This window comes from Equus asinus, chromosome 15 (assembly GCF_041296235.1).
Source record: "Equus asinus isolate D_3611 breed Donkey chromosome 15, EquAss-T2T_v2, whole genome shotgun sequence".
NCBI classification, from domain to species: domain Eukaryota; kingdom Metazoa; phylum Chordata; class Mammalia; order Perissodactyla; family Equidae; genus Equus; species Equus asinus.
This window is the reverse complement of record NC_091804.1, coordinates 40,679,529-40,706,636: the sequence shown is the minus strand read 5'-3', so window position 1 is coordinate 40,706,636 and position 27,108 is coordinate 40,679,529. Positions and strand designations below refer to the sequence as shown.

The 27,108-nt window shown below is 50.9% G+C and overlaps 1 protein-coding gene across 3 annotated transcripts in view; it reads left to right on the top strand.

Annotated features, from left to right (window-relative positions):
* Positions 1–677: 677 nt before the first annotated feature.
* Positions 678–27,108, top strand: part of ATP9A (ATPase phospholipid transporting 9A (putative)) — a 126,152-nt gene continuing 99,721 nt past the window's right edge. The window contains exon 1 of one of the 3 annotated variants that reach the window (XM_044748742.2): positions 678–980. In XM_044748742.2, the coding sequence (XP_044604677.2) occupies positions 694–980 (287 nt within the window). In that variant the 5' untranslated portion in view covers positions 678–693. Of the gene's footprint in view, positions 981–9,303; positions 9,449–16,512; positions 16,660–27,108 lie in introns of those variants that run through there. The other 2 variants (XM_014832372.3, XM_070486138.1) reach the window with 2 other exon arrangements.

The window sequence follows — 27,108 nt, the reverse complement described above, 5'->3', positions numbered from 1 at the left end:
GTGAGTGTGAGAATGAGGGTGAGCAGGTGTGTGTGTGTGATTGTGAATCCCAGAGATCCCGGTGGGAGAGTGAGGGTGGGTGATGGTGAAGGATGGTGGGTGAGGGAGCCTGGAGAGCAGAGTGAGGTAGGGCATGTGTCCCTCTGCCACTGTGATTCCCCGGGGGGCACACATGTGTGAGGCCTGAATCCAGGGTGGGTAGCTGAGGGTGACTAACGGTGTAGATGTGTGACTGTGAATGGCAGATGATGCAGAGTAAGCGTGGCAGGGTGCGTGTGTGACTTTGTGAATGGCAGTTTTTGGGGAGTGGGCATGGCAGCCGTGTGCCTGCAGATGTGTGATTGTGATGGTAAGTGGGCGAGGAGGGAACGGGTGAGAAAGAGTATCTGTGTCAGGCTTGCGTGTGAATATGCATGTTTGTCCAAGGGCGTGCATGTAAGAGAATGGATGTAGCGTGATGGGGCGCGCCCGGCCGGCTGTGCCTGTGTGCTGGCGGCTGTCGGACGGTGGCGGGGGGCGGCGGCCGGGCGCGCGCGCGCACGGCGGGCCGTGGGCGGGGGGCGCGTGGCCGGGTGGGCGCGCGTGGGGGGCGCGCGGCGCGGGCCGGGGGCGGGGACACTGCGGCGGCGGCGGCGGCGCGGACAGGGCCGGCCGCCCCCCGTGGCAGGCGGGCGCAGCGCGGAGCCCGGGCCCATGGTGCGCCCGTGTCCGTCGGTCGGGCCGCGCGGGCGGCTCCGCGCGTGGCCCGGCGCTCGCGAGCTCGCCCCCTCGCTGCGGGCCCGGCCCGCCCGCTGCCGCCGCCTCCTCCCCCGGGGCGGCGCGGCGACGGCGGGCGGCGGCGCGGAGGCCGGACCGGGCGGCGGCCCAGGCGGCGCGGGGGGCGCGGCGGCCAAGGCGGGCGGCGCGGGCGACATGACGGACAACATCCCGCTGCAGCCGGTGCGCCAGAAGAAGCGGATGGACAGCAGGCCCCGCGCCGGGTGAGCGGGCCGGCCGGCCTCCTTTGTCCGCGCTCGGGCGGCCTGGCCGGGCCTGACAGGTTGGCCGCGCGCCGCGCCCGGCGCCATGAGCCCGCGGCCGGGCCGGGGAGGCGGGTGGGGGGCGGGTTCCTCCAGCGCCGGCCCCGGGCCGGGCCCCCCGCGCGCTCGCGTCCCTTTTGGGCTGTCTCGCACCCCTGCCCACCTCCCTTTAGAAACCCCGAGAAGCCGGGCCCGCCTCGGCGCTGTTTACACGCGCGCGGAATCGGAATCGGCCCTGCCTTTTCACCGTTTTATTGTTTCCTGCTGACTGCTTGTCGTTGTGATTACGATTTGGTCAGAATCACAATCTGCGCGTGGGACAGTCCTCGGGAGCCCGGATATGCTCAGCTTTTTGGTGGGGGAGGCACGGCCTCCTCCGCAGACCCGCCGCGGGGTCCCCAGCAGCGCCGCCGGGCCCCGGCCCCTGGTCGGCCGCTTCCCCCCCAGGGCCTGGGTGGGCCCGAAGCGGCAGCCGCAGGAGGGTGGGAGGGGCCCCTACCGGTCGATGGGTAACCTCTCCCGCCCCTACAATCTGAGGGTAGGAGGCCCCTGACAGGGGCGGAGGTTGCCACCTGCTGTGCCCTTCCCGCAGCGGCAGACCCCAGGGCAGCCTAGGCGTGGGTTTTCCCTCTCTTGGAGAGAGGACAAGCTGCTGTTTTGCACCCTGCCCTCTTCCTGTTCGGAGGATGACAGTGACCTGTTGAGGTTTTGAGGGGCTGTCGCATCGCCCGCAACAGACTTATCTGGGGGTCAAGGTTGAGGGGAGCTGGTTAAAATGCAGATTCCCTGGCCCCGCCCAGACCCGCCAATCAACGTTCTTGGCAGGTGGGACCTAGAGATGTGCATTTTCCTAGGCTGCCCCGGTGAGGCTGGAGTCTCCTGAAGGCTGAGCACGCAGCTGGGCGGGGCTGCGTCCTCGGACCCGCCCTACCCTTTAGTGTCCTGTCCCCTCTGGGCACTTCCCTGTGGCCGCAGCTTATTGCGGCGTCAGGTGCTTGGTGCAGGGGGTGGGGAAGGTCAGTCCCTGGGGTGGCTTCATCAGGTGTCCGTGGAATTCAAAAAGAAGGAAGGATGCCAGCTGCCATTTTGTGGGGTCTTTGTCCCTGTCTTCCTTGAATCTTCCGGTGAGGAGGCCCCACTGATGTAATAACAGAGGAGGAAACCAGCTCAGCGAGGTTGAGGACTGCTGGCGAGATGCTGCAAAATGGAGACTGGACTCAGGATCTCTGACCCCAAGACACACAGTCCTCCACGCCTTCCTTCAGTGTTGTTGTGTGTTTTTAATCCTGATTGCTCAAGGCTGGAGAATGACAAGTTCTGCACCCTGTGCCTGGAATAGTGCTTGCCTGTAATATACACCCTCCGTAAATACTGTAATGAATTAATGGAGTCAGTGGACTCCAAAGTACTCTAATTATTAATGCGTGCCATAAACCATCAGGAGATCCCCAGTGCATGCCGAGGCTGTGCCGGGCAATGGGAATGCAAAGATGCCTCACAGAAGCTCTGCGCGCAGGTGTGGCGTCCTGGCCTTGGTGGTGCATTGGCATCGCCTGGGGAGCTTCTACACGACATCCGTACCTCATTTTAGACCTTTGAAATAAGAATCTGGGGTTGGGACCTGGGTATCTATTTTATTTTTTCGAAGCTTCCCAGTTGATTTTAATGTGCAGTCATAGTTGAGAAGCTCTGATTCAGTGCATGAGAGAAAATTGCTAATAATTGTTTAAAAGTGCTAATTACCATGATAGAAGTATGCACGGTTAATATGGGGGGTCCAGAGGGAGTGGTGCAGACAATTTAAAAAAATGTCTGTTTGGTGGTGGAATGGAGGATCATAGCCCTCTTAGAATTTGCCACTTTGTAACTAACTTATTTACTGGACTCAGATTCAAATCACATATCTGGAGTGCCAGGCATTTCCGTCTGTGTTCTTGTATTTAGTTTAATTTTTAGGAGGAGCCACGTCAAGGTGGGAATCTTGTGTATGGAAACACTTTTGGAAGCACGGAGAGATGGAGAGATTTCTTGAAATGGAACGGGGATGGAGTGAGTTACAGGAAGAAGAAACGAGCCTGTGTTGGGTCTGGCTCTCTGCTGGGTGCTTGAGATAAATGGCCCCGTTTTAACCTTCATAACGACTGTGTGAGTTTTGGGAGTAATTTTCCCATTTTACAGACAAGAAGCTAAGATTCAGTGGTGTTAAATAGTTTGTTCGAGGATTCATCGAGACAGTCAGTGTGAGGGGGTGGATTTGAACCCGGTCTACTCATTTCACCTAAGGGCTCAAAGCTGTAAGATGCTTGGGGGGTTTTGTGGTTAAGCAACCAAAAACATAGGTGCCTTGAGTCCCAGAAGACAGAGTGTAATTAACACTGGGGTCACTCAGCATATGGTGCTGAGACAGGCGACCTGTCTGCTGGAGGAATCCCGTTAGCCCCATCGCTCTCTTCTCTCTTGAGAAAGTTACTACATCCCATGTTGAGAAAACTATTGCAGTGGATTGTTAGGAAACAGGCATTTCCCCCATGTTGCTGGAAACCATTTTCTGATGTCGTGTGCTTTGCCTCTGGCTGAACGGGGCTCCCTTCTTGGTGAACAGCAGAGGTTGGCTGTTAGGAGTGTGGGTTCGGGAGTTAAGGAGCTGGGTTGAAGCCCAGGCTCCACCACTTACTAGCTGTGTGATCTGGGGAAAATAACTTCACATCTCTGGGTCTCAGTTTTTCATCTTTAAAATGGGAATAACACTGATCATATATCCCTCATAGAATTGTTTGGAGACTTAATCCATGTGAAGTTTAGAACACTGAGCGCTCAGTCCACCTTAGGTATTTACTGGAGCTAATAGTGACAATTAGGTCTTTGCATGACGTTTGCTATTGGGGGGTCTCCACAATGCTCCTTTGAGAGGAGGGGGCCTTTGATGGTGGGAAGTTTAAAAATATTAAAAACTTCATTACTGTCTCCTGATCAAATCCAGGAAAATAATTAAGTACATAAATTAGTCCATCGGCGTATGTAGAGGCCCCGGTGTGATACCGTAGAAAGGCTGGGAGCTGTGGCTCTGGCTGGACTGAGACTTCACCTTCTCTTAATAATAATTCTGAGTTTTGTGGCCATAATAGACAAGGATGCTTTGCTTTCTGATGTGTTTGGACTAGGAAGTTTTGGATATGAACTGAGTTGAGAAAGAGCTGAGTATTTAGGTACATACTCCACCTCGTTTTTTTTTAAATTATTTAATTAATTAATTATTTATTTTTTTTGAGGAAGATTAGCCCTGAGCTAACATCTGCCTGCAATCCTCCTCTTTTTGCTGAGGAAGACTGGCCCTGAGCTAACATCCATGCCCATCTTCCTCTACTTTATATGTGGGATGCCTGCCACAGCATGGCTTGCCAGGTGGTGCCATGTCCGCACCTTGGATCCGAACCGGCGAACCCCCGGCCGCCCAGAAGCGGAACGTGTGCACTTAACCACTGTGCCACCAGGCTGGCCCTGATTGACTTTTTAAAAAGTAAATTTGTAGAGTTTGGGCAACCATCACCACAATTCAGCTTCCAAACATTTCCATTACCCCCAAAATTTCCCTTTTGCCCTTTTGCGGTTAATCCCAGGCAACCACTGATGTGCTTTTCGTTTCCACAGGTTTTCCCTTTCTGGAAATTTCATATCAATGGAGTCATACAATATGTTGTGTTTGTGTGTGCCTTTTTTCACTGAGCATGATGGTTTTGAAGTTCCTTTTCGTTGCTTAATAGAATTGCATTGTATGGATAGACCACATTTTATCTATTCATCAAAACAGACATTTGGAATGTTTCCAGTTGTTTTGGCTATTATAAATAACACTGCCAAGAAGATTCAGGACTTTTTTGGACATATGTTTTCATTTCTCTTGTCCGCCTTGGGTTTTTGCGACAGTTTGTCGGACTTTGCTGTGCCTTCCACGGCGGTGTTGCGAGCTCTCCTGCCTCATCGTTGTCCATCTGACCATCAAGATTTGGTCCTGTACCTCCTTCCCCTTGGAAGTCTGAGTTCAGCTCACCCATACCCGTGGCTTAATGGCCATGTTACTCAGGGAGCCGAGTTCTTGTGTCCTCCTTCTGACTCCTGACTCTTGATCTTGCTCCCACCGCAAGTCTGGACATCCTTCCTCCGGCGTCCCCAAGTTCAGAGAATGGGTGTGGCATCTGTTCAGTGGCTGAATGTTGAAACCCAGGCATTGTTCTGGATGCTGCCTTTGCCCGCATCTTCCCTTGCTAACCCTTTACCAACCTCCCCCGTTTGCCCCGTGAGTCACTCTGGAATCTCTCCGCTTCTTTAGCATTGCCTCCACCGCAGTCGTCATCATGGTTGTCATCACTTGTCTCCCTGCGTCCATGCTGTTGACCATCCAGTGAGGGCTCCACCTTGCAGCCAGCACAGACGTGACCGAATGTTCTAATCATTGAAATGTTCTGCTCAGAGACCTCTAGCGAGCCATCTCTGTGAGGCCCTGCAGTGCTCTGTCCCGGTGCTGTCCAGAGTGGTAGTTACTAGCCTCACATGGCTATTTAAATTCAGATTTAAAATAATTAAGTAAAATTAAACATTCACTCCCTTAGTGGCAGTAGCCACGTTTTAGTGCCTGATAATGTGGCCAGTGGCTGCTGTTGGACAGCACTGCTGTGGCTCCCGCCTCCTGCCATTCTCGTCTTAACACACTCTGGCCCCTTCCTTGTCCAGCCACACAGCTTGCACTCACTGTCTTCTCCTGGGCTCCCTCTTGACGTGCAGGACCTTTGCACATGCTGTTCTCTGCCTGGAACGTCCGTCTCTTCCCTCTTCATTTAGTCAAAGCTCATTCTTCCATTAAGCCTTACTGGGGTCTGATGTCCTCAGGGAGTCCTTCCCTGGTGTTCCTGACTAGGGATCAGATTCCACTCTTGGAGCCTCTCAGAGCACCTGCTCCTCTTCTTTCTTGCACAGTTGCATTTTGACGTGCTTGTGTGATCGTTTAGCTGGGAACACCATGGTGCCCTGGCTGGTGACAACTTAATCACCATCACACAGAGCCTGGCACAGAGTAGGTGCCCAGTAAATCCTTGCTGGGAGAAAAAATGCCTGAAGCTGACCCAGTTTATAAAAGAAGGAGAGGAAGCCTCTGCCCTGGGGACGAGGAGACGATAACCTTTTCTGGATGGTCCAGGCAGAGGTCTGTGGGACATTCTCAAGTGACTGCTTACTAAGCTTTTGCTTCTGTGGCTCCCTGGCTCAGAGATCTTCACTGGTCCGTGGAATCAAGTCTTATGTCTTAACCGCATGATTCGAGAGCGGGGCTGCCTGAGGAATTTGAGGTGTGAGTGTCAGGAGATGGGAGCCACAGGCAAAGAGAAGACATCCTGGGTCCCCTCTCTCTGCCTTTGTCTCTTTCCCTCTGCTGAGGGGCATCAGCTTAGGTGGTATTTGGGCTTCTGAGATGACTTAATTTTCATCTTTAAATACAAGACACATATTCTAGTGAAGACTTCTTTTGATGGGTTAATAAATATATGAAAAGTCTTATAAGCTATACTAATGAGGAGGCAAGAAGTCAAACATCTAATGGAAAAGAATCAAATAATATGAAATCTGGATCATTCCAGAGGTTACAGCATGTAAGGTGTGGTGGGCAGAATAATGATCCCCAAAGATGTCCACATTCTAATCTCTGGACCTGTGAATGTGTCACCTTACTTGGCAAAGGAGACTTTGCAGATGTGATTAAGTTAGTGACTTGGAGGTGGGGAGACTGTCCTGGATTATCCAGGTGGCCCAGTGTAATCACAAGCATCCATGAGAGAGGGAGCAGAGGCGTAAGTCTCAGAGCTAGAGAGAGACTGGAAGATGCTTGAAGATGGAGAAGGGGCCACAGATAGAGGCATGCAGGCAGTGTCTGGAACCTGGAAAAGGCCAGGAAACAGATTCTCCCCTGGAACCTCTAGAAGGAACCCAGCATCTCAAGGCTCAGGCTTCAGGGTGCAGAATTTAAATTGACCACCTTTTTTTTTTTTTGCTGAGGAAGATTGTCCCTGAACTAACGTCTGTTGCCGATCTTCCTCTTTTTGCTGAGGAAGATTGTCCCTGAGCTAACAACCGTGCCCACCTTCCTCTATTTTGTAGAGGGATGCTGCTACAGCATGGCCTGATGAGCAGTGTGTAGGTCCATGCCCGGGATCTGAACCTGTGAACCCTGGGCTGCTGAAGCAGAGCGTGCAGACTTAACCACTGTGCCACAGGGTTGGCCCCTAAATTGACCTGTTGCCTCGCTCCCTGACCACTGAGGAGGAGGACTAATATTTATCTTGGATCTGCAGTGTTTGGTCTCTGAACTGGTGTTTTCTCCCTCCTGCTACTCCACAGCCCTTTCATGTTGGTAATTTTTATCCTTGTCTTCTTGATAAGGAAGCTGAGGCTCAGAAGGGTTAATTAAGAGAGGCCAAGAATGAGTGGCAGAAACGAATTAGAACTCCGGTGAGTCCGACTCCAGACCCGGGCTGGGGAGGGCTTCTCGGAGTGGGGGGGGGCTGGGAGCTGGATGGTGTTTGACCAGCTTGGCCCCTTGGTGCGGTTTGTCTCCATTTGTTTGTTTTTCCCTCCAGTGACAATAAGTTATTTTTTTGGCAAGTGACTGCAGGATAGAGAATTTGGAGTGGCCGTTGTTTAAGGTGTATTGCATTTTGAAAACTGCTGTAAGAATAAACATAAGAATGTCGTAGACTGCAATTTTAAATAGCCAGGGCGGAAAGCTGGCTTTGTTGCTCTGTGCTTAAGAGTTTGGATTCCCGAGTCACACAGGCTTGGGTTAGTGTACCAGTTTTCCTGCTTGTACAACTCCGGCCACTATCTTTTCGCTTCTATGCCTCGGTTTCCGCTTCTGTAAAATGGGGACATAGGAAGAGCACCTGTGGGGTCGGGCATAAGGCATGCTGAGCAGCATGTGTGCCCTCGGAGGATCCCAGAAGTTGTTCTTCTCACGGTCCAGAGCACAGGGCCGAGCCGCAGGTGGGCTCTTGTACTGGGTAACACCTCCTCTTTCTAGAAATTCGTAGAGGGTCTAGTTGAGTAAGAACTGGCCAGAAAATGGCCACAGAGGACTGAGATCTGCAGAGCCCCCTCAGCCTTCGGGTCACCCTGTCTGCAGAGACAGGGCTGCAGTGGGTTGGCAGGCCCCTCCGTGCCCTGCAGGGACGCAGGTCCATCAATGATGTGGATTTCACCGTTTACGTGAACCAGGAAAAACAATGCCAACGTTGGGGAGTGCTTCCTACAGATACGTTTATTCAGTTGAAAGGTCGGAGAACTTTTTATTGCAGCTGCCGTTTCTAATTTGTGCTGTTAACATGCCCTTTCTCTGTGGACGTGTTGGAGACAGGACATAGCACAGTGGGTTCCCAGTCGCAGTAGTTATGTTCTGTCACGTCCCCGCCAGCACTGAACCGTCGTCGCTCCTCGGGCAGATGCAGTGTCAGCTTCCCGTGACTCTGCGGGTCACATTTTTGTCACCTGATAGTGCAGAAGCTGGTTTTAGGTATATTTCTGTTGGAAGACACCTTATTTAAGGTATATATGGTCGATTCATTAACATTGAACTCCTGGTCACACAGCCCTACAGCTCCTGCCCGAAAGCTTATCTGACATGTATTTTCTTTATAAGGCACCTCACAGCCTTGCTCTTGCGGACAGTAGACAGCATGTGAGCACTGTGCTGGGGGCCATTTTAAACAATGGAATTGCTAACAAAACACGAAAATGAGAAAAACGTGGCACCAAATAGACCATGAAAAGGATGCTTGTGTACAGTGTGAGAACTGAAGCGAGACGGCAGGGCGTCCACCGCGTCCTCCTCGGCTGGGAAGGGCTGTGGGTGCCTCGGACTTTTTGCCGCTCTGAGCATGTCCATGAATGACCGTGAGAGTGCTGGGGGTATTGATTTTGAGGTTACAAACTTTAGATCGCAGGTGAATTCGCAGATACTGAAATCACGGATCATGAGGTTCGACTGTCCGTCGGGGTCTGTGTGTTTTCAGTGTCTTTCCGTTGACACAATGCAGGTGGTATTTGGTGTACAGTGTGTAGGGGTGTGTTTAGGGGGAGGAGGGGGCGGATTGTGCTGGTTGGTGAAATCCAGAGACCCCAGCCCTGCCCTTCTCCGTGGCGGAGCAGAGAGTCCCAGAAACAGCTCTTTGCTCGCTTGGATGAGAACAGTCAGAACAAAGCTTGGCAGCCGCCCATCGGGAAGTGCGCTGCGAGCTCTGCGGCCAGCCCCGCTGCACTGCTGCCGTCCACTTCCTGTTACGGCTCCCTGCTGGGAGCCCGGCCCTGCGCTGACCCAGACCAGGCCAGGTGCTCCCAGCCTGCGCCAGTGACAGGCAGTGACACGAGGGGATGTGCACTTACAAGCCCAGGTAGGGACTCCGAAGGGTGGAGTGTGGGTACAGAAGCCGTGCTTGCCGGGGCTTCCCTGAGGAAGGCCAGGGAAGGGACCCTGTGTGCCGGTCCCCAAGGAAAGAGGGCGGCCATTTGTCCTCGGCCAGCCACACATGCCACAAATCGGACGGAGGAAGCAAGGCATTGAACAATCGATCCATCTTTGGACTTTTCACTGTTACGTCTCAGAACAGAACATCCTTTTCATATCTTTACTGAGCTGCAGATAATAAAAGTAATTAATTAGGGCCGGCCGTATTTTATGGCCACCTTTGGGAACGGACATGAAGTACCTCCAGCTTCACTCAGGGCAGCGAGGGGACACTGGTTTTAATTTAGAAAGAAAAAGACTAGTTGTAATGTTTCTATCAGCGACTTCTTCCTAGAGAGTTAGAATGGCGCTGATTTCTTAAGCGAGCGTCTGTTTTCTTTGTGTGGCTCTGAAAGATTGGGACGGGTATTCGGAGGCTGGCCTGTGGGAAGTGTCGCCAGAAATCGCTTTAGCTCGCTCCCAGGCAGACATTGAAAGGTTAGCAGTTATGTTTATGGGTTCTCTGTTTATGCAGGTGATACTTACTCTCTGCCATAGTGACAAGAAGTTTCCTTTTAGAATACATTTAAGTGAAAGAATCAACTTAAAGGCGTGGAGTCGGTAATGGGTCACAAGCTTTGTAGCTGGGCCCCGAGTCCTGTGTGACATTTAGGAAGCGATGGCCTACGATGAAATGGTGCTGGCAGTCGGAAAATACAGTCTTATTGCTACAAGGGGGAAAAAAAAAGGATAATCCGGTTGTGCTGATAGATTAAAAACAATTTTTATTTTGTCAAGTTATCCATGAAAAACATGATTTTTAAACAGTGGTTAGATTAGCAGGTTGATGGGGGATTTTTTTTTCCAGTTACTTTGTTGAGGTCATAATGGTTTATAGCATGGTGTAATTTCAGGTGTACATTATTGTTTATCTGTTTCTGTATAGACTGCGTCGTGCTCACCACCTGATTGGGGCTTTTAATGTTGCTTTTATCGTTGTCTGCACAGTTGAGGGGGTTGTGGGGGAGGACGGTGGGAAGACGGGCTGCTTGTGGGACGCGGACAGGCAGGTGGATGCTCCCACCCCTTCCCACGGAGGTCCCTGTGGCATTTGCCGAATGCCAGCCAAGAGCGACTTGGCTGCCCCCTGGGAGGAGGAAGCAGCCTGAGGTGTGAGCAGTGCCCGCTCCGTAGAACAGGGCCTGGCAGGATCCCCCTCCGCAGGACCATCTGCCGTGACACAGGCGACGTCAGGCTTGGCTGGGGTCCACTCGGCGGTTCTCAGCCTTGGCGCTGTTGGCATTTGGGGTTCACTAAGTCACTGTTGTGGGGCTGTCCTCTGCACTGTGGATGTGAGGCAGCATCCCTGGCCACCCCCACTAGATGCCAGGAGTGGTGACAACCAGAAGTGTCTCTAGACATTGCCAAGTGTCCCCTGTGGGGAGGGAGAAGTGGGCAAAATTGCTCCTGTTAGGAACCACTGGACTAGTGGAATGAATATGCACTGTGAGTGGGCACAGCCCTTGTTGTCCTTTTAAGATGACTCATTATGTCTGTAAAAAAAAAAAGAAGAAAAACCTCTTGGGTGAGAAATTCCTGTTTGACTACATTCTTAACTGTGAGTTCAGCTTTCTGACTGAGTCACTAGGAAGCCTTGCTCTGGGGGAGGGGGCGCTGGGAGGTGTTACAGGCTGATGTCCACCCCTCCCCACGTTCACGTGTTGAAGCTCTAACAGGATTGTGTTTGGAGAGGGGATTGAGTTAAATGAGGCCCTCAGGGTGGGCCCTGGTCCAGTCTGACTGGTGTCCTTATGAGAAGAGGCGGCTGGGACCCGCAGAGACTCCAGGCTGAGAGGCCATGTGGGGACAGCGTGAGAGGGGACCACCTGACCCCGGGGAGAGGTCTCAGGAAGAGCCAACCCTGCCGACACCTTGGGCGTGGGCTCCCAGCCTGCAGAACTGTGGGAAAATAAGTGTCTGTGTTTAAGCCCCCCGGTCTGTGGCATTTTATCGTAGCAGCCGTGGCGATCTCATACAGAAAGCACTTCCTTCATGGCTGTTTTGGCAGGTGTGGTATCTCGGTGTTATTCACCAACCTTTATTTTAAAGGGATGATGAGTTCTTTAGCAGCTTTCTTTGGACAGTCCAGTCTCCAGAGCTCACAATAAGCATGTTGCAAAGTCATGTGGACCAGAGCAGAACAACCCTGCCCCTCAGGAGTGACCTAAAAGCACTGTGTGCTGGTGGGCGTGGTGGTGGGGGGCATCGTCTCCAGACGTTTCTTTTTGCTTAAGGAGTTTAGAGTAGTCACATTTCCAGGTGGTACTTAGAATGGTTGGTTGGTTGTTATTTCTTGTCATGGGGATTGTGCTACATTAATTTGATGAGGATTATAATAGTTGCTATTATAATACCCTGATTCGGTACTTATTAGGTGCTGAGCGCTAGTCTGAGAGTTTTATGGGGATCATCCCATTTAATCCTCCAGGCAGCCCTACTTTACAGATGACAAACTGAGGAGAGGTTTTGGTTTACAATGATGAAGACTCATTTCAGTTTTTTGGAAGACTCATTTTAATTTGAGCTTATGCAGCAAATTGCGTTTCGCACCCTGTCTCGATGTCCTCTCCTGTTTGACTTTTTCTATGATATCTGTTTGGAGCAGTTGGTTTTTCTTGAGGGGAAAGGAACTGGGGGTTTGCGAGGCTTCAGTGATTTGGAGGTAAGTAGGTGTGTACTTTGTTGTTCCTGGTGAAGGCTGATAGCAGAAATGATGTGACAAGAAAATTCTAGCAACTTGAAATTGTCCCAATAACTGTCAATTGTTCAGAAGTATAGTATCTGTTTTCAGGGTTAGTTTACATTTTGATTCTTATTGTCTTTCTTCATCGTCTCTGTATGAGAGACGTTCATGCTAATGGGGGAAACGTGTGGAGCATCTCTTTCTAAAATGCCCATGCTCACCCTGTGAATGAAAATCATTTGAATGTGAATACTTTTTAGCTTTTATACAATCAGTCCCCATAAAAGTCCAAATAAACTTTAAAACTGGAGAACTCCTCCACCCCATCCTCTCTCCTTGTCTTTCTTCTCCTTAGATTAATGGCAATTAGAGGCGCTCATACAAGGAAAGACACACTGTGTCCAGATAAATCAAAGGACCAGGTAGCACACCGATAAGCCCACTTGTCCCACCTGGCAGGGATTTTTCTCCCTGAATAAACTGATGGAAAAAATTATGCCTGTATACCCAACATAATTACACATCCACACAGAGAAAAGTGCACAAATCGCAAATGCACAGCTCAGTGAATTTTCATAAAGTGACCACACTCGTGACCGGCAGCAGACAGAGAAACAGGCTCTTACCTCTGAAGCCCTCTCATGCTCCCCCACCTTCACCTACATCCGACTTCCAACAGTGGAGATTGGTTTTGCCAGTTTTTGCACAAATGCAGGCATGCCCCGTGTGCTCACTTGTGCCTGGCTTTTCTTGCTCTGTGTTCCCTTTGTAAGATTGGACCACGTTGCGTGTGTATTGTAGTTTCTGTGTCCCTCGTGCCACAAGTAGCATTGTATGAACACATTGTGGTCTCTCTCTGCTGCCTTCTCCTGATGGACGTTTGGGCTGTTTCCAGCTGTGGCTCCCCTGAAGACAGCTGCTGTGAACATTCCTGAACATGTCTTTTAGTGCGTGTGCTGTGTGACTTTCCTGGGCCCTGGGGGTATATTCCTGTTTAGCTTTAGGAGAAATGGATCGTTTTCAAACCTGTTAGCGCTAATTTGTGCTTCCCCAGCAGGAGAGTTCTGGTTGCTCCACATCCTCACCGACACTTGGTATAGTCTATCTCCTTTCTTTTCGGCCGTCCTTGTGGGAGTATGTGCTACTCCCATACTTGTAGTAGTGTCACAAGAAATTTACTTTTTAGTGATTTATTTGAGAGGCTTGCTTTTCTTGATCCTGAGGTTAAGTTTTGGACGTATAGCTTAGCCGAGTAAGCTAACCTTGAACCTAAACCTGGCAAACTGATCATGTCACAGCAGCCTTTCCTCTTGCCCTCTTCTTGAGTAGTTTATGTTATGAGGGAAATGGTTAAAAAGTATAAAATTTATTTTCTTTTAACTGTAAAATGAGTGTATCTGTATTAAAGAAAAATTGGAGAAGAGAAAACTGCTGAAAGAGATACTGATGTTACCTTTCCTTCAAAGACAACCACAGTTTATGCAGATATTTTAGCATTGGCTGTTTTCTTCCTGTCTTGATTCTGTGTGTATATTGTTTTATGAATTTGTGTGTGTGTGTGTGTGAGGAAGATTGGCCCTGAGCTAACATCTGTTGCAAATCTTCCCCTTTTTTTTCCCCCTCTCCAAAGCCGCAGTGCATAGTTGTGTATTCTAGTTCTGGGTCCTTCTACTTCTTCTATGTGGGACGCCGCCTGAGTGTGGCCTGATGAGCGGTGCCATGTCAGTGCCCAGAATCCGAACTGGTGAGCCCCCGGCCGCCAAAGTGGAGCGCGTGAACTTAGCCGCTCGGCCACAGGGCTGGCCCCCCTGTTTTATGAATTATAACCATGTAACACGTGTTTTTATTTCCTACTTGTTTTCACTTAGCATTTTAACGTCAGACATTTTCATATCATGTTGTTCTTTGTAAATGACACTTTAAATGGTAGCAGTATTTCTTTGTGTAGACATTGCTAATTTACTTAACCAGGGCCCTGTATTTCCACGAGTTGATTCATATTTTATTTTCAGTTTAATAAATCATGTTTTCATTCTGAACGCTGGCCCCCCAAAGCAGAGTCACCGCGAAGACACACAGAGGGAAAGTTGAGGGAGACACAGATCCCCAGACACAAGAAGTCCCCTGTCTGGTTCGGATGAGCTCAGTCTGTAGAGTGACGCTCACAAAGGAGCGATGATTACTACACTGCAGAAAACCAGAATCTTAGCCTTGGTTTTTGGCTGTTTCAGCGGCTTGACATTCATTCACTCCCTAAATATTTGCTGAGTACTTACTCTGCCATGGCAGAGAACACAGGCGATAGAACCCCCTACCAGCAAGGAGCTTACGTTTAGTGACACGTCGCGGGTGTTCTCAGAATTTTGTTGACTGTTAGTTTCTTAGCCGCCGATACCACTGTCCTGCATAGTTTAAGTGGACGATCTTGTGGCATCAACACATAGTCCCACACTAGGTACTGACATTCCATTTGCTAGGAAATGGAGGCTCAGAGGGGTTAAGTAACCAGCGCAGGGCCACCCAGCTCTTAAGCTGCTGCCTTCTCACAGATCACAGCTCAATTGTCGCTTCTTCAGAGAGGCCTTCCGAGACCACCCACTCTAAAGGAGCCACCCCTCACCCAGCAACATATTCGTGTTTTTTTTTGCTTGTTTTCTGTGGCCACCCTGCCCACCTGCAAAATAATAGGCTCCATGGAAACAGTGCCCTCCTTTGTCTTGTTTGCATGTGCCAGTGCTTAGCATGAAGACTGGCATGCAGCAGGTGCTCGGTAAATGTTTGCAGACCGACTGAATGAGTGTCTGAAGAATAGGAACCACATTTCTAGTTGGGCCTGCCTCCTTCCACTGCCCTCAGTTTTGTTCAGAAACCTTAATAACCCAAGGGACTTTGTTTTCCTGACTCACTGGGGGTGAAAGTGCTGTGCAGGGCACACGGTGGGCTCTCGTGAAGGTGTGTGCTGCGTATAGGAGCTAGAAGGAGGAAAAACAGGGGAACCCCCTTCTTCCCAGAAAGAAAAGGGGATCCAGCCTTTTCTTCCCTTTTCTCCCCCCGCCTCCCCTTCCTCGTTCACATAGCCCGTGGCTTAAAGGAATTAGCCTCAGATGCAGCCACCTGCGTCTCGTCATCGGAGGCCTGGGTTACAGATCTCAGATTGATGCCCTCTTTGCTTCTTGGCTGGAGATGCCCCCGTTTCAGTCCTCACTGACTCCTGGCCGCTTCCTGTTGTGTCACAAGGTTTCTGATGTTCCCAGGCAGCTGCATTAACTGTCAAGAGAGCCACTGACGTCTCCTGAGTGGCAGCAGCCGTGGGCTGTTTTGTGCCAAGTGATGGAACTAGTGGGTTGGGGGACCATGGCTTGCCAGAGAAAGACCCCTACCCAGCCGAGCCGGAGAGGGCCGGCGTGGCCCAGGAGGGACTCAGAGCCCGGCCTGAGTGCCCTCGCCAGCTCTCAGGCCCTGCACCGGACTGTTAAATGCTGGAGTTTTATTTGTCCTTTGTGAAAGTAATAATTCCTGTTGTAGGAGAGTAGTGGTTCCTGTTAAAGATGCAGTCGCTAGAATTATTTAAAGCCCCACCTTCTACTGTTAACATTTAGGTCTGTTTCCTTTGATCTGTGTTGTTATTGAATGGCTATTAGTGAAATTTCAGTTTGTTTTCACCATTATAAATTCGAACTTAGTCTGAGGAGGCTGTCTTGTTGCATGAGCTTTCACGCTTCTTGCACAATTAGTGCTCTGTAGAAGCACTGGGTGAGCTTAACTCCTCGCGGTGGCGTGTTGGGTAGTTACGTAAGACTTGTTTGGGAGCCTGAAAGCATTCCGTAAATATTTGTTGAGTGAATAAAAGAAAGTCTTTCTAGATATGGTTTCTCGTGATGAAGTTGTGTCTAGACAGCTGGGCCAAGCACAGTAACGACTGGCTTCCCTGTGGAGGATTGAGGTTTGCAGGGCGGTTTTGAAGCCCAGGGTGGCATCCCCTGTGGCAGTCACATTAGGAAGGCTGTGACCATCCTGCCTGGTGAGTGCCCCACCACAGCTGAGCTGTCTACACCCTCAGTCCCTCCACTGCTTGGTCCAGAGTGAACTCCTTCCAACGGACAGGTGAGGTAACCTGTGGTGTTCTCCACGCGCCCTTCGGAACGGCTCCCATGGCCTTCCGGGGGCTGTCTTGGTGCCAGAGCCATGCCCGAGGCGGAGCAGTGCCGTCGTCGCTGTGACTGCCGCCCGGGTCTCCATGGGAGCAGGCGCGGAGCTGGAGGCAGGGGAGGAGGAAGGGTTCCCAGCGGAGGTGGTGGCTCTTCAAGCCCGGGGTTGGCGCTGAGGATCAGGAGGGGTTGCGAGCGTGGATCCCGGCAAGACTGTCTCGGTTCCAGCTTGGGCTCTGCCACTCCTGGCTGTATGACCTCAGACAAGTGAGTTCACGCTCTGAAAGTGGTCATGAAGATAGTGCTCCGTAGTTCTGAGGACTAAACGAGTTAATGGATGTGGAGTGCTTAGACCCCAAAGCGTGTGGCCCGTGGAAAGTACCAGCAGTGTTAGCCATTGTTAAGGCCAACAGTGGGTTGGAGGGGGGAGCCAAGTGGGCCTGGGCGGTGCCACTGGGGACCCTTGGTGTGTCCCTGTCATTGAGTTGCTCCCTAGCTTGCTGTCTAGACAGTTCGGAGGCGGCTCTCGGGTTCTGCTGCGGGGTGAGGTCTGCAAAGGCAGTGGTGGAGCGTTGGCTTCACCCTCACCGGCTGCGGGAGTCTCCGAGGTGCAGGTTCCCCATGCTCAGGAGGGCGAGGACAGTGCACCCGTCTGTAGCACCGTTCTGAGGATGCTTCACCACCGGGCCTGCGCACACTGAGTGCTTTCTAAACGTTCTTGCTCATTGTGGTGGCATCTGGGGAATCGCCTTCCCTTTAATCATTTAATCCCATGCAGTTCTCGGACATTCCGGCTGGGTGTGGTGGCACCAGACCTGTTTTAGAACCTGTGAGCGTTGGCCTAGATACAGTGCAAATGCCTGAGGGAAGGCAGAGGTGCCTGAGTGCTGGGAGTCTGGAGCGTGTGTCCTCAGTCCACACAGAGCGCCTTCTGTATACCAGGCCTGGGGGGTGAGGCCAGTAGGTTCTGGTCTGGGATGCGTGAGCTGGTGGCCAAGATCTGAGGCTGCAGACTGAGAGCTGTGTGGCAGCGTTTCTGTTTCGTTTTTAAAAAGTTTGGTCAGTCACAGGGTCACATCGTTCAGTGTTTACAAGGTAGAGAAGTGTGTCCATTGTCTCCCTCCCACCCCTCCATGCCACCACCCCGTGCCCCTCCCCAGGCAGCCACTTACCAATTTCTTCTGTGTCCTTCTAGAGAATTTTTAACCATTTACCCAAAAAAGCCCAAGTATTTGATATCTATCTAGACACACACACAGATTTTTTCCTTTTTTATTCAATTGTTGGTACACCTTACACAGTACAACATATTTTTTTCCACTTAACAGTACACCCTGGGCTTGTTCCATATCAGTACATAATAAAGCTTCTTCATCCCTTTTTATTTGTTTAATGTCTTTATAGGATTCCATTGAATAGATGTACCAAACTATATTTAACCGGTCTACCACTGCTGGACATTTGGGTTATTTCTTGAGGTTTGCTATTATGGAAAATGACCTTGAACCTAAGGCTTTGTGTCCATGTTGGAACACATGGACTGTCTCGCAGGGGGCCACTGGGTCATGGTGAGTGTGCATTTGCAATTTTGGTAGCTGTCCCCAGGTTGCCCTCCGTCAAGGGAACACGGATTTAGAGCCATCCCCGCAGGACAGTGCCTGTTTGCCCATCCTGACCAACACAGGTGTATTTTTTAATCTCAGTCATCCTGCTAAGTAAAAAGTGATACCTCGGTGTGGTTTTAGTTTTGCGTTAAATTTAAAAGTTGAGGGGCTAGCCCGGTGTCGCAGCGGTTAAGATCATACACGTTTGGCTTGGGCGGCCTGGGGTTCGCTGGTTCGGATCCTGGGTGTGGACCTGTGGACCAGTTGGCAAGCCATGCTGTGGTAGGCATCCCACGTATAAAGTAGAGGAAGATGGGCCTGGGTGGTAGCTCAGGACCAGTCTTCCTCAGCAAAAAGAAGAGGATTAGCAGCAGATGTAAGCTCAGGGCTAATCTTCCTCAAAATAAATAAAATAAAATAAATTTTAAAAAGAGGTTGAATTAGTTACCAACATTTAGAAACTGAATGTTGAACTTCAGAACCTGTGTTTCTTCTTTGTCTTGAAGTCTCTGGTGGTCTGTGTGCTGGGCTTGTGTAGGAGCGTGTCCTGGCAGGAGCTGGGGGCAGCCACTTCCTTCCCACAGACTCTGGGCTCCTCGGCGTGCCCTGTCCCACCGGACCCTGTGTTTATTTTTGTTCATTTATTCTTTTACGTTGTTTGCTTGGCATCTGTAGATGAGAGTTTGCCCATCCTGGTCCAGAGAGAAACCAACGATAAAGTCTAAGGGAGTGCAGAGCTGCCCCCTGTTCTCTGTGAGGAGCACGGAGTTGGGTTTTGAAGGATAATAGAAGATGGGGGATGGGCTTGTTCCCGGAAGTCTGGGGTGAATGAGTCCTGCACAGGGGTTGGGAGTTGGAGAAAAGTGGAACAGCAAAGCAAGGACCAGGAGCACAGAGTTCTGGCACTGGCCTGCCTTGGCTGCAGTCGGGGGCTGGATAAGGGAGGACCTGGGATGAAAAGGGGACATGCTTGGATTCGAGTCCATAATTATTGAATCATCGTGGGGCTGGGCTGCAGTGTGAGTCATACTTTTCTGAGAGGCGTCACGCACTGCTGAGCGGCAAGGGACCAATAGGGAAAGGCTGCTGTTCCCACTGCCCGTGACTTCTCCCAAGAGACTGGAGTTAACAGTCTGTGGTGTGTGTATGTGTTTCCCAGTATTTTTTCCCTGTGCATATATTAACATATATTATTTTTATTAAAATACAGAATAATAAATTGCGTATCTTTTGCTTTTTTTTCCCTCCCACTTCATCACTTGGATCTCATCCTGCAGTGTGTGTGTCTCTCCCGCATTCTTTCCTTTGCTACAGGTCCGTCATACAGGTGGTCCCTCTGTAATGGGCATTTGGTCATTTCCAGGGTTTTGCGGCTCTCTGTTGCTGCTGTGAATATCCTCGTGCATTTCCTCTTGCTCACCAGACCAGTGTTGGCATAAGATACATCCCTCCAGGTAGATTTCCTAGGTCAGAGGAACTGAACTTTCCATTTAAAGAGAAGTTGCCACATCAACTTGGCTTTGTCGTCCCATTTCTCCTCCAGCCAGTGGCGTTCTTGTGGCCAGAGATACATTCCTGCTTCACTGAACAAACTTCCTTCTTTGCATTCTCTCTGACTTTAGATTCTATGTTCTCCTAGTTAAAAAAAAAAAAATCTGTCCACTTAGGTGTGTTTAGAGCAAGGTGCAAAAGTTTCCCTTCATACCTTCCCTTCCTCACACTTCTTCTCCTTGGGCATCTATGCCTAAGATTTTGGGTTCCATCCTTCTAGACCTGCTGTCCAATGTCGGGGGCACTAGACACATGGAGCTATTTAAATTAGTTAAATTAATGGAATAAAACTTAAATTTCACATTTGGAGTACTCAACAGCCACATGTGGCTGGTGGCTCCTGCACCCCCCTACATTGAGAAGCACTGCTGCAGAGTGTTTTCTCTATGTCGCTTTTTCTTTACATTCTTCCTGGATTTCCCCAGTGTCAACACTGAGACCGTAGCTTCCTGGACTCTGGCTTCAGGAAGGTTGCTGCGGCAGGCAGGTGTTTCAGCGAATCTTTACTGAGTGCCTGCTGATTGGGGTGGCACCCAGCTCAGAGATGATTATTTCTGTGGAGGCCGACTCCTTGTTACAGTAGTTACCTTTTCCAGAAACATTGTTGCCTCGGCGCTTCCCTCTGTAATGTTTACTTTCCCTTGCATTTCAGCCAGATTGTGTGAAGTCACTGCACATCTCGCAGGCTATTGGCTGTCAAAACCTTTGTTTTAGAGTCAAATCGTAAGAAAATCAAGTTTGGTTGTCCTTTATTTAAATGATCTAAGCTGGAAGCACTGTTAACTAAGTTATTTCTAGCCTTAACATCTTAACCGAGTTGAATAGCTGTTGCTGTCAACAGGTGAGAAAATTGTTTCATGTTTTCTTTTTTTATCTGAAAAAGTAAGTCAGGAGAAATATCAGCATCTGTTCATTGAATGCCTGCTATGTGCTGGATCCTGTCCTCTGCCCTTTATATATAAAGTCCTTAATCCTCATAGTAATTCAGCAAGGCGGGTCTTATTACTCTCATTTTCAGAGAGGAAAAATGGGGATCACAGAAGATGAGTAGCCCGAAGGCACACGGTGTGGGGCAGGGCCGGGGTTTGCGGCCGGGTCCGTCGGTGTTCCTCACTCTAGCCCACATGGTCCTCTTCTTCTGAACCTGCGGCTCTTGCTTGTTTCTTTTTCAGCCTCTCCATCTCCCCAGCCTGTCTAGAATGTGGGATAGGAGTTATTTTGTCATGCCAAGTAACAGACAGCTCAGTTTGGTGTTAAGAAACAACAGCAGCAGTCCGTGACACCAGGGTGACAGCTGGCACAGCACAGCTCTAGGCACCTGCCCGTCTCAGACTGCTGGGGGGCTGACGTCCACCCACCGGACAGACGGGGCGGAGAGCCTCAGGTATAACCCAGATGGGGAGAGGGAGCCTGGCTGCCACCTCTTCTGTTTGGATAGATTTTGGGGAATTTGGTCACTCATAAATTTGCCACCAAGCTCAAGGAGTCTACTGCAGGACCGTAGTTACCAAAGTATGGGCAGGCGATGGCTCTAGGGGTTGCAGTGATAAAGTCTGAGTAATTCATGGGCAGGAACTGACTCGCACGGAGCCACGCAGCGAGACCCTTACTTCCTTTGTCACTTCTCCTTCCGTATTTCTTTTTTTTTTGAGGAAGATTAGCCCTGAGTTAACTGCTGCCAATCCTCCTATTTTTGCTAAGGAAGACTGGCCCTGAGCTAACATCCATGCCCATCTTCCTCCACTTTATATGTGGGACGCCTGCCACAGCAGGGCTTGCCAAGTGGTGCCATGTCCACACCTGGGATCCGAACTGGCGAAACCTGGGCTGCCAAAGCGGAACGTGCTCACTTAACCTCTGCGCCATCGGGCCGGCCCCTCCTTCAGTATTTCTGATGCCATCCAGGCCGACTTGTTAACAGCAGACGTTTGCTAAGGTCTCTGCAGTCGAGGAAGGCGAGGCAGCCAGCAGTGCAGGCTTCCGGCTCGGAGCCGCAAGTCCAGCGTGAACTTAGTAGCGTAGTTCACTTTTCATTGCGTTGATTTTGATGGTCACCTTCTATTATGGCAAGTGATACTGGGTTTCCATTTATAATAGTGGCATGAAGTGACTTTTTTGGGAAGATTTTATTTTTCCTTTTTCTCCCGAAAGCCTCCTGGTGCATAGTTGTGTATTTTTAGTTGTGGGTCCTTCCAGTTGTGGCATGTGGGACGCCGCCTCACTGTGGCCTGATGAACGGTGCAATGTCTGCGCCCAGGATTTGAACCGGCAAAACCCTGGGCCACAGAAGCGGAGTGCGTGAACTTAACCACTCGGCCACAGGCCGGCCTCATAAAGTCACTTTTAAAATAACTTAGAGAAACTAAATCTGGGACCGGAGTTCTCAACCTGAGCACTGCTGGCGTTTTGCGCCCCATCATTGCTTGTTGTGGGGCTCTGCTAGGCGCTGTAGGATGTTTAGCAGCATCCCTGGCCTCTACCTGCGGGATACCAGCAGCCAACCCTTCCCTGAGTTGAGAATCACTGATTTAAGGGATGCAAATTGAGGCAAAATCATGAAGTTAGAACGTAGAGGTGGTTGGATATTGTAGAAATCCCATGTATGTATGAAAATGGCTGAAGTTTGAGAACCTGCTTAGGCAAATTTCCTTCAGTTGTGGGGTCCACTTACTGATGTTCACGTGTGTGTCCTTGAAAGGGCATTGACCTCAGTTCAGGGTGGGTGGAAGGAGATGTCTTGAAAAGGATGCTCTAAAGCAGCACTGTTCAGTAGAACTTCCCGTCGTGCTGGAATGTTCTGAATCTGCTCAGTCCGGTCCGTAGCCGCTGGCCCCACGTGGTTGTGGAGCGCTCACAGTGCGGCTCAGGAGAATGAGGAACTGAATTCTTTTCATTCATTTAAGTGTAAATAGCCACCTGGAGGAGAAGCTGCTGTGTTGGACGGCAGAGCTCTAAGGTCCAGAGTGGAGGGGTCAGGGTCATGGACGGCGGGCTGTCAGGTGCCGCTCGCCCTCTTCAGAAGCCTAGACTTGAAACACACGGAACCAGTAGGGATGTTTCTTTAAGGACGGTCCTGCCACGTTGCAGGTAGGGTGTCCGACAGGAGATTTGGGGTATTGGTTAACACGCCCAACTGAAATTGGCTTCAGCAAAGTAAAATAAGACAAAAGCCAATTGATTGATTCCAGGGAATCAAAGCAGGGGAAAGGCCAGGGAACGGACAGACCTGCGTGCTCTCCCCGGTCGTCAGGAACTCCTCCGGTCTCTGCAGCCCTCCCTGTGGCTCGTTTTCAGGCTGACTCTTCCCTCAACAGGAGCGGGGTGGCCGCCCGCTGCCAAGGCTTGTTTTCTGCCACCTTAGCAAGCCCAGGGTGAAGAGCGCATCTTTCCTAGTATTTCTAGCAAAAATGCCACTCGGGGGTCTCATTGGCCCTTTCTCAAGCCCATCACCATGTCAAGGGCTCTGCTCGGCCCAGCTTGGATCCTGTGCTCATCACATCTGGAGCTCACAGGTGGGGTCGGCCACAGCTAAGCCAAGTGGGGAGACGGAGGGAAATGACTTATTAAATTATGATGAAAGAGTAGCTATAGGATAGAAGAAAGCTGTATGGTAGCTGCGGCTGTGGGAGTGGATCCAAGGAGGGGAACACACTTGGAAGGGGCCCCCCCAAGGTGGGGGTGCAGACCTGGTTGGAGACGGTGTAGTTCAGGCTGCTGGATGGCAGGGCCGGAGCTGGTCTGCAGGCGTGGGGCAAGCAGAAAGCAATCCCCAGGGTGCAGGTGGGGTGGCAGTCACAGCTGGTGGTTGACACATTCGGTCTGCAATGGGAGTGAGGCACTGGTGCCAACAGGAGGCCTGGAGCTTGCAGTGTCTGGGACACAGTGACAGAAGAACCTCAGGAGATAAACTTGGGGCTGAGGGAATCAGGGTGCTGGTGTGGGGGAGCCTGGGGCTCAGGATGTCTGTACTGAGAGGGCCCTGGGAAGGTGACCACCGGGCCACAGTGGGGCTCAGAGGTCTCCAAGAAATGGTGCGTTCTGGGTATGTGGCTAGACAGAGCACCGTTGGATGTCCTCACACCCGTGCCACTGACCCATGGTGCCACAGCCTGGAAACCACCGGGAGCCTTTTTTCCAGAAAGGTCCCTCTGGCGCCCACTACTGAGAAAGCTTAGCATTGTGCTCACTGTACAGGAGAGATGCTTGAAGGACCTCTGTCTGTGATCCCAGGGCAGGTATTGAAGGGTGACTCGGGAGCCGAGAGATGACAAATTGACAACTGGCGTGAAGATGAATGGGTGTGGGGCAGGCAGAGCACGCAGAAGAGCTCCACGGGCAAGACAGTTGCTCTTGATGGCCCAGAAGATCCTTCCAATTTTATGAAATGAGAGACTGGAAAAAAAAAATAGAGCTGTAGAATAATGGTGCTGATGAGGCTGTTAATGGCAGTGCAGGGCGTTCTCAGCTCTTAGCTCAGGATTGGGATTAGACAGGCCTGGGCTTAAGGCCTGCTTCCCCCACTCGATAGTAGATGGATCAGATGCAGAAGTAACTCTTGGGAAAGTCACTGAGTCCTCTGTGGGCTCAGTTACCCACTCTGAAAATGGGGATGGCACTACTGCCTACCGTGTAGGGTGGTTGTGAACATTAAATGAAATATGCATTTCTGTTTTTTTTTTTTCCTGAGGAAGATTGGCCCTGAGCTAACATCTGTGCCAGTCTTCCTCTGTTTTGTATGTAAGCTGCCGCCACAGTACGGCTGCTGCCAAATGGTGTAGGTCCGTGCCTGGGAACCGAATCTGGGCCACTGAAGCAGAGCATGCCAAACTTAGCCACGAGGCCAGTGGGGCTGGCCCGATGCATTTCTTTTTTACCATTCTCATCTGGACCACAGTCTTTGCTTGCCTGGATGAAGGCAACAGCCTCCTAGGTGATCCCTCATTTCCACTTTTTTTGGTTACTATATAGCTTTGTTAAGATATAATTCACAGACTCTACAATTCATCTATTTAAAGTGTGCAGTTTAGCAGTTTAGTATCTTCCTAGAGTTGTGCAACCACCACCACAGTCATCGTTAAAACATTTCATCACCCCAGAAGAAAACTCACACCCCTTACCTGTTTCTCCCCTTGTCTACTGCAGTGTCTTCTCTGCCCAGAAGCCAGAGGGACCTTTTAAAAATGTAAATCAGATCGTGCCACCCCTGCTTGTAACCCTCCAGTGATCCCCGTTGTGCATGGAGTAAAATCCAGACTCCTTGCCCTGGTGACAAGGCCCTGTGTCATCTGCCCCTTCTCCTCCTCTGACCTCGTCTGTCACCCTCTCCCCGGTGACCGCTGCCTTCCAGCCTCACCAGTCTTCCCTCTGTGCAGACATGTGCCAGGCTGCCTCCTCCCTCTGGACCTTTGCCTTTGCCTTTCCAGTCTGCCTGGATTGCACTTCCTGCGTTGTTTCACAGATGCTCCTTCTTGTCACTCAGCTCAACTGTCACCCCAGCCTCTCTGACTACCCAATCTCCCGGAGCCACACCCCTTCCCCATGCCCTCTCTTGCCCGGCCTTGTTTTATTTTGGCAGTTTACTGTTTGTCTCCCTCCGCTGGAGTATAAACTCCATGGAGGGAGGACCTCATCTGTCCTGTTCACGACTGAACACCCAGTGCCTGGGCGGGGGCACCTTGTGAGTGCACAGGACGTGCTGGGTGAATGAAAGCACGGCAGAAGAGAAGCGGCGATTACTTCTCTTATTGTTGATATTAAGTGTTCAATAAATGCTATTGACCTGAAAGTCAAATTAATTGTGCCCTGAAATTAGCCTTGGGGCTAATTACACCGGGCTCAGGTGACACAAAGTCCTCATTTTACCCCAGCTTTGCGGTGAAATTGTGAGGAAGGAGAGAGCAAGGATCCTGTTCTGGAGTTTGGTCCCCACAGGCCCTGGAATAATACTTTGTACCAGATGGGCCCTTCATAAATGCTTAGTATTAGGAATCTAGCTTTAAAAAAACTCCAGACAAACATTTAGTCCTGTAGATAACATGTGTACCATGTGACTACAGATCCATAGGAAGAGGTCTCCCTACCTCCCCACCCCCAAAGGGAACTGGCGTTGCCGGCTCGTTGTGGAGATTTCCTGCCTTTGCAGGCTTATGTCTGCGTGTGTGTCCTCTTGCTTTCCTGTGAAGAGTAGCATCCTGGCCACACCTTTCGGCCCTTGCTTTTTGATTTAGCGTGTCTTGCAAATGACGCCCTTTAGTCCATACAGCTCTATTTCATTCTTTACAGACTGTTGGGAATCCCATTTTCTGGATGTTCCCTGTTTATTTACCAGCCGTGTCTGATGAATGGTCAGGTTTGTTTCCAGTCTTTTGCTGCCATGGTGCACGCTGCAGGCAATGGCCTGTTACCTCGTGCACTTGCGCACTTCTGCAGCTTAAATCACAAATAGCTTGAGCGGGCAGCTTGCTGTGTGGGGCCTTCTGCTAAAACAAAACAGACAAAACTCATGAACAGTCAACCCCACAGTTTGTGATTCTCTTAAATTCATTCTGTGGCTTTCATTGGAAACCTACAACTGTGGGGTCCATCGTTACAGGATTATTACGGGCTGAGGAGAGAATTGCTGGTTCACAGAGAGTCAGTCGTGACCCTCAGGAAGGTTGCCGCAAATCCAGGGGTGTGTTTCCTGTCAAAGGAATCCTGCCTCCCTGCCACCTTGCTTGCTTCCTGCATTCACTGAACACTGAGTGAGTGCCCACCGATGGCCAGCTGGGGTGATTCACACTCACGAGCAGGAGTGGGCTTGGCCCCCTCGAGGCTTCTGTGTGTGTCTCTGGCTTTTGGCCAACATGAATGAGTTACTAGAAGTGAAACCTGTCCTTATCAGAGCCACACTCCACCCCGAGCGCCAGTTTACTGGAATGAGGATGCTATTTTTAAGAAAGAGCATCGCGTTTCATCATGGAAATTTTGAGCATCTGAGCAGGCAGCTTGCTGGCTTGCTAATCTTTAGAGTCTGATGCTCAGGGGCTGTGTTTGCTGGGCTCTGCAGCCCAGCACCCCACCAGGGCCTGCCCAGCCCGTAGGAGGAGGGGGCGAAGGGAGATCCGTGGTGGACAAGTCATTATGTAAGTCCTGGTGGCTGTGTCTGTTTGGTTTCACTTCAGCGGGCAGCTTCTCCAGGGGCGGGCAGGGCTGGGGTTTCTCCCTCCAGCCTGTGGGTGCCGGGGCAGTGAGGCGAACAATTCGGCGTGGGGTGTTCCCACCGCAGTGCTTATGAGGGCTTGTAATTCTGGAAACGCCTTGTTTATGGGCTCTCCTGAAGGACGTGCTGCCTCCTTTGGGGAGTCCTGAGAGCGCCTTTGTTTTGCTGGAGCCAGGGGATCTCCAGGTGTTCCCCTGCCTCGCTTGAGGGTCACCCGGGAGGGGGCGTGCCTAATGAGCTGCTCTCTCGGGACAGCCAGGTCGGGGGCGGCACTTGGGGCCAGTCTGCCCACAGCTGGCACGCTGGCCTGTCTCCAGGATGCGCTGGGCTCTGAGACATTGTCCTTCTGGCTTGTCCCTC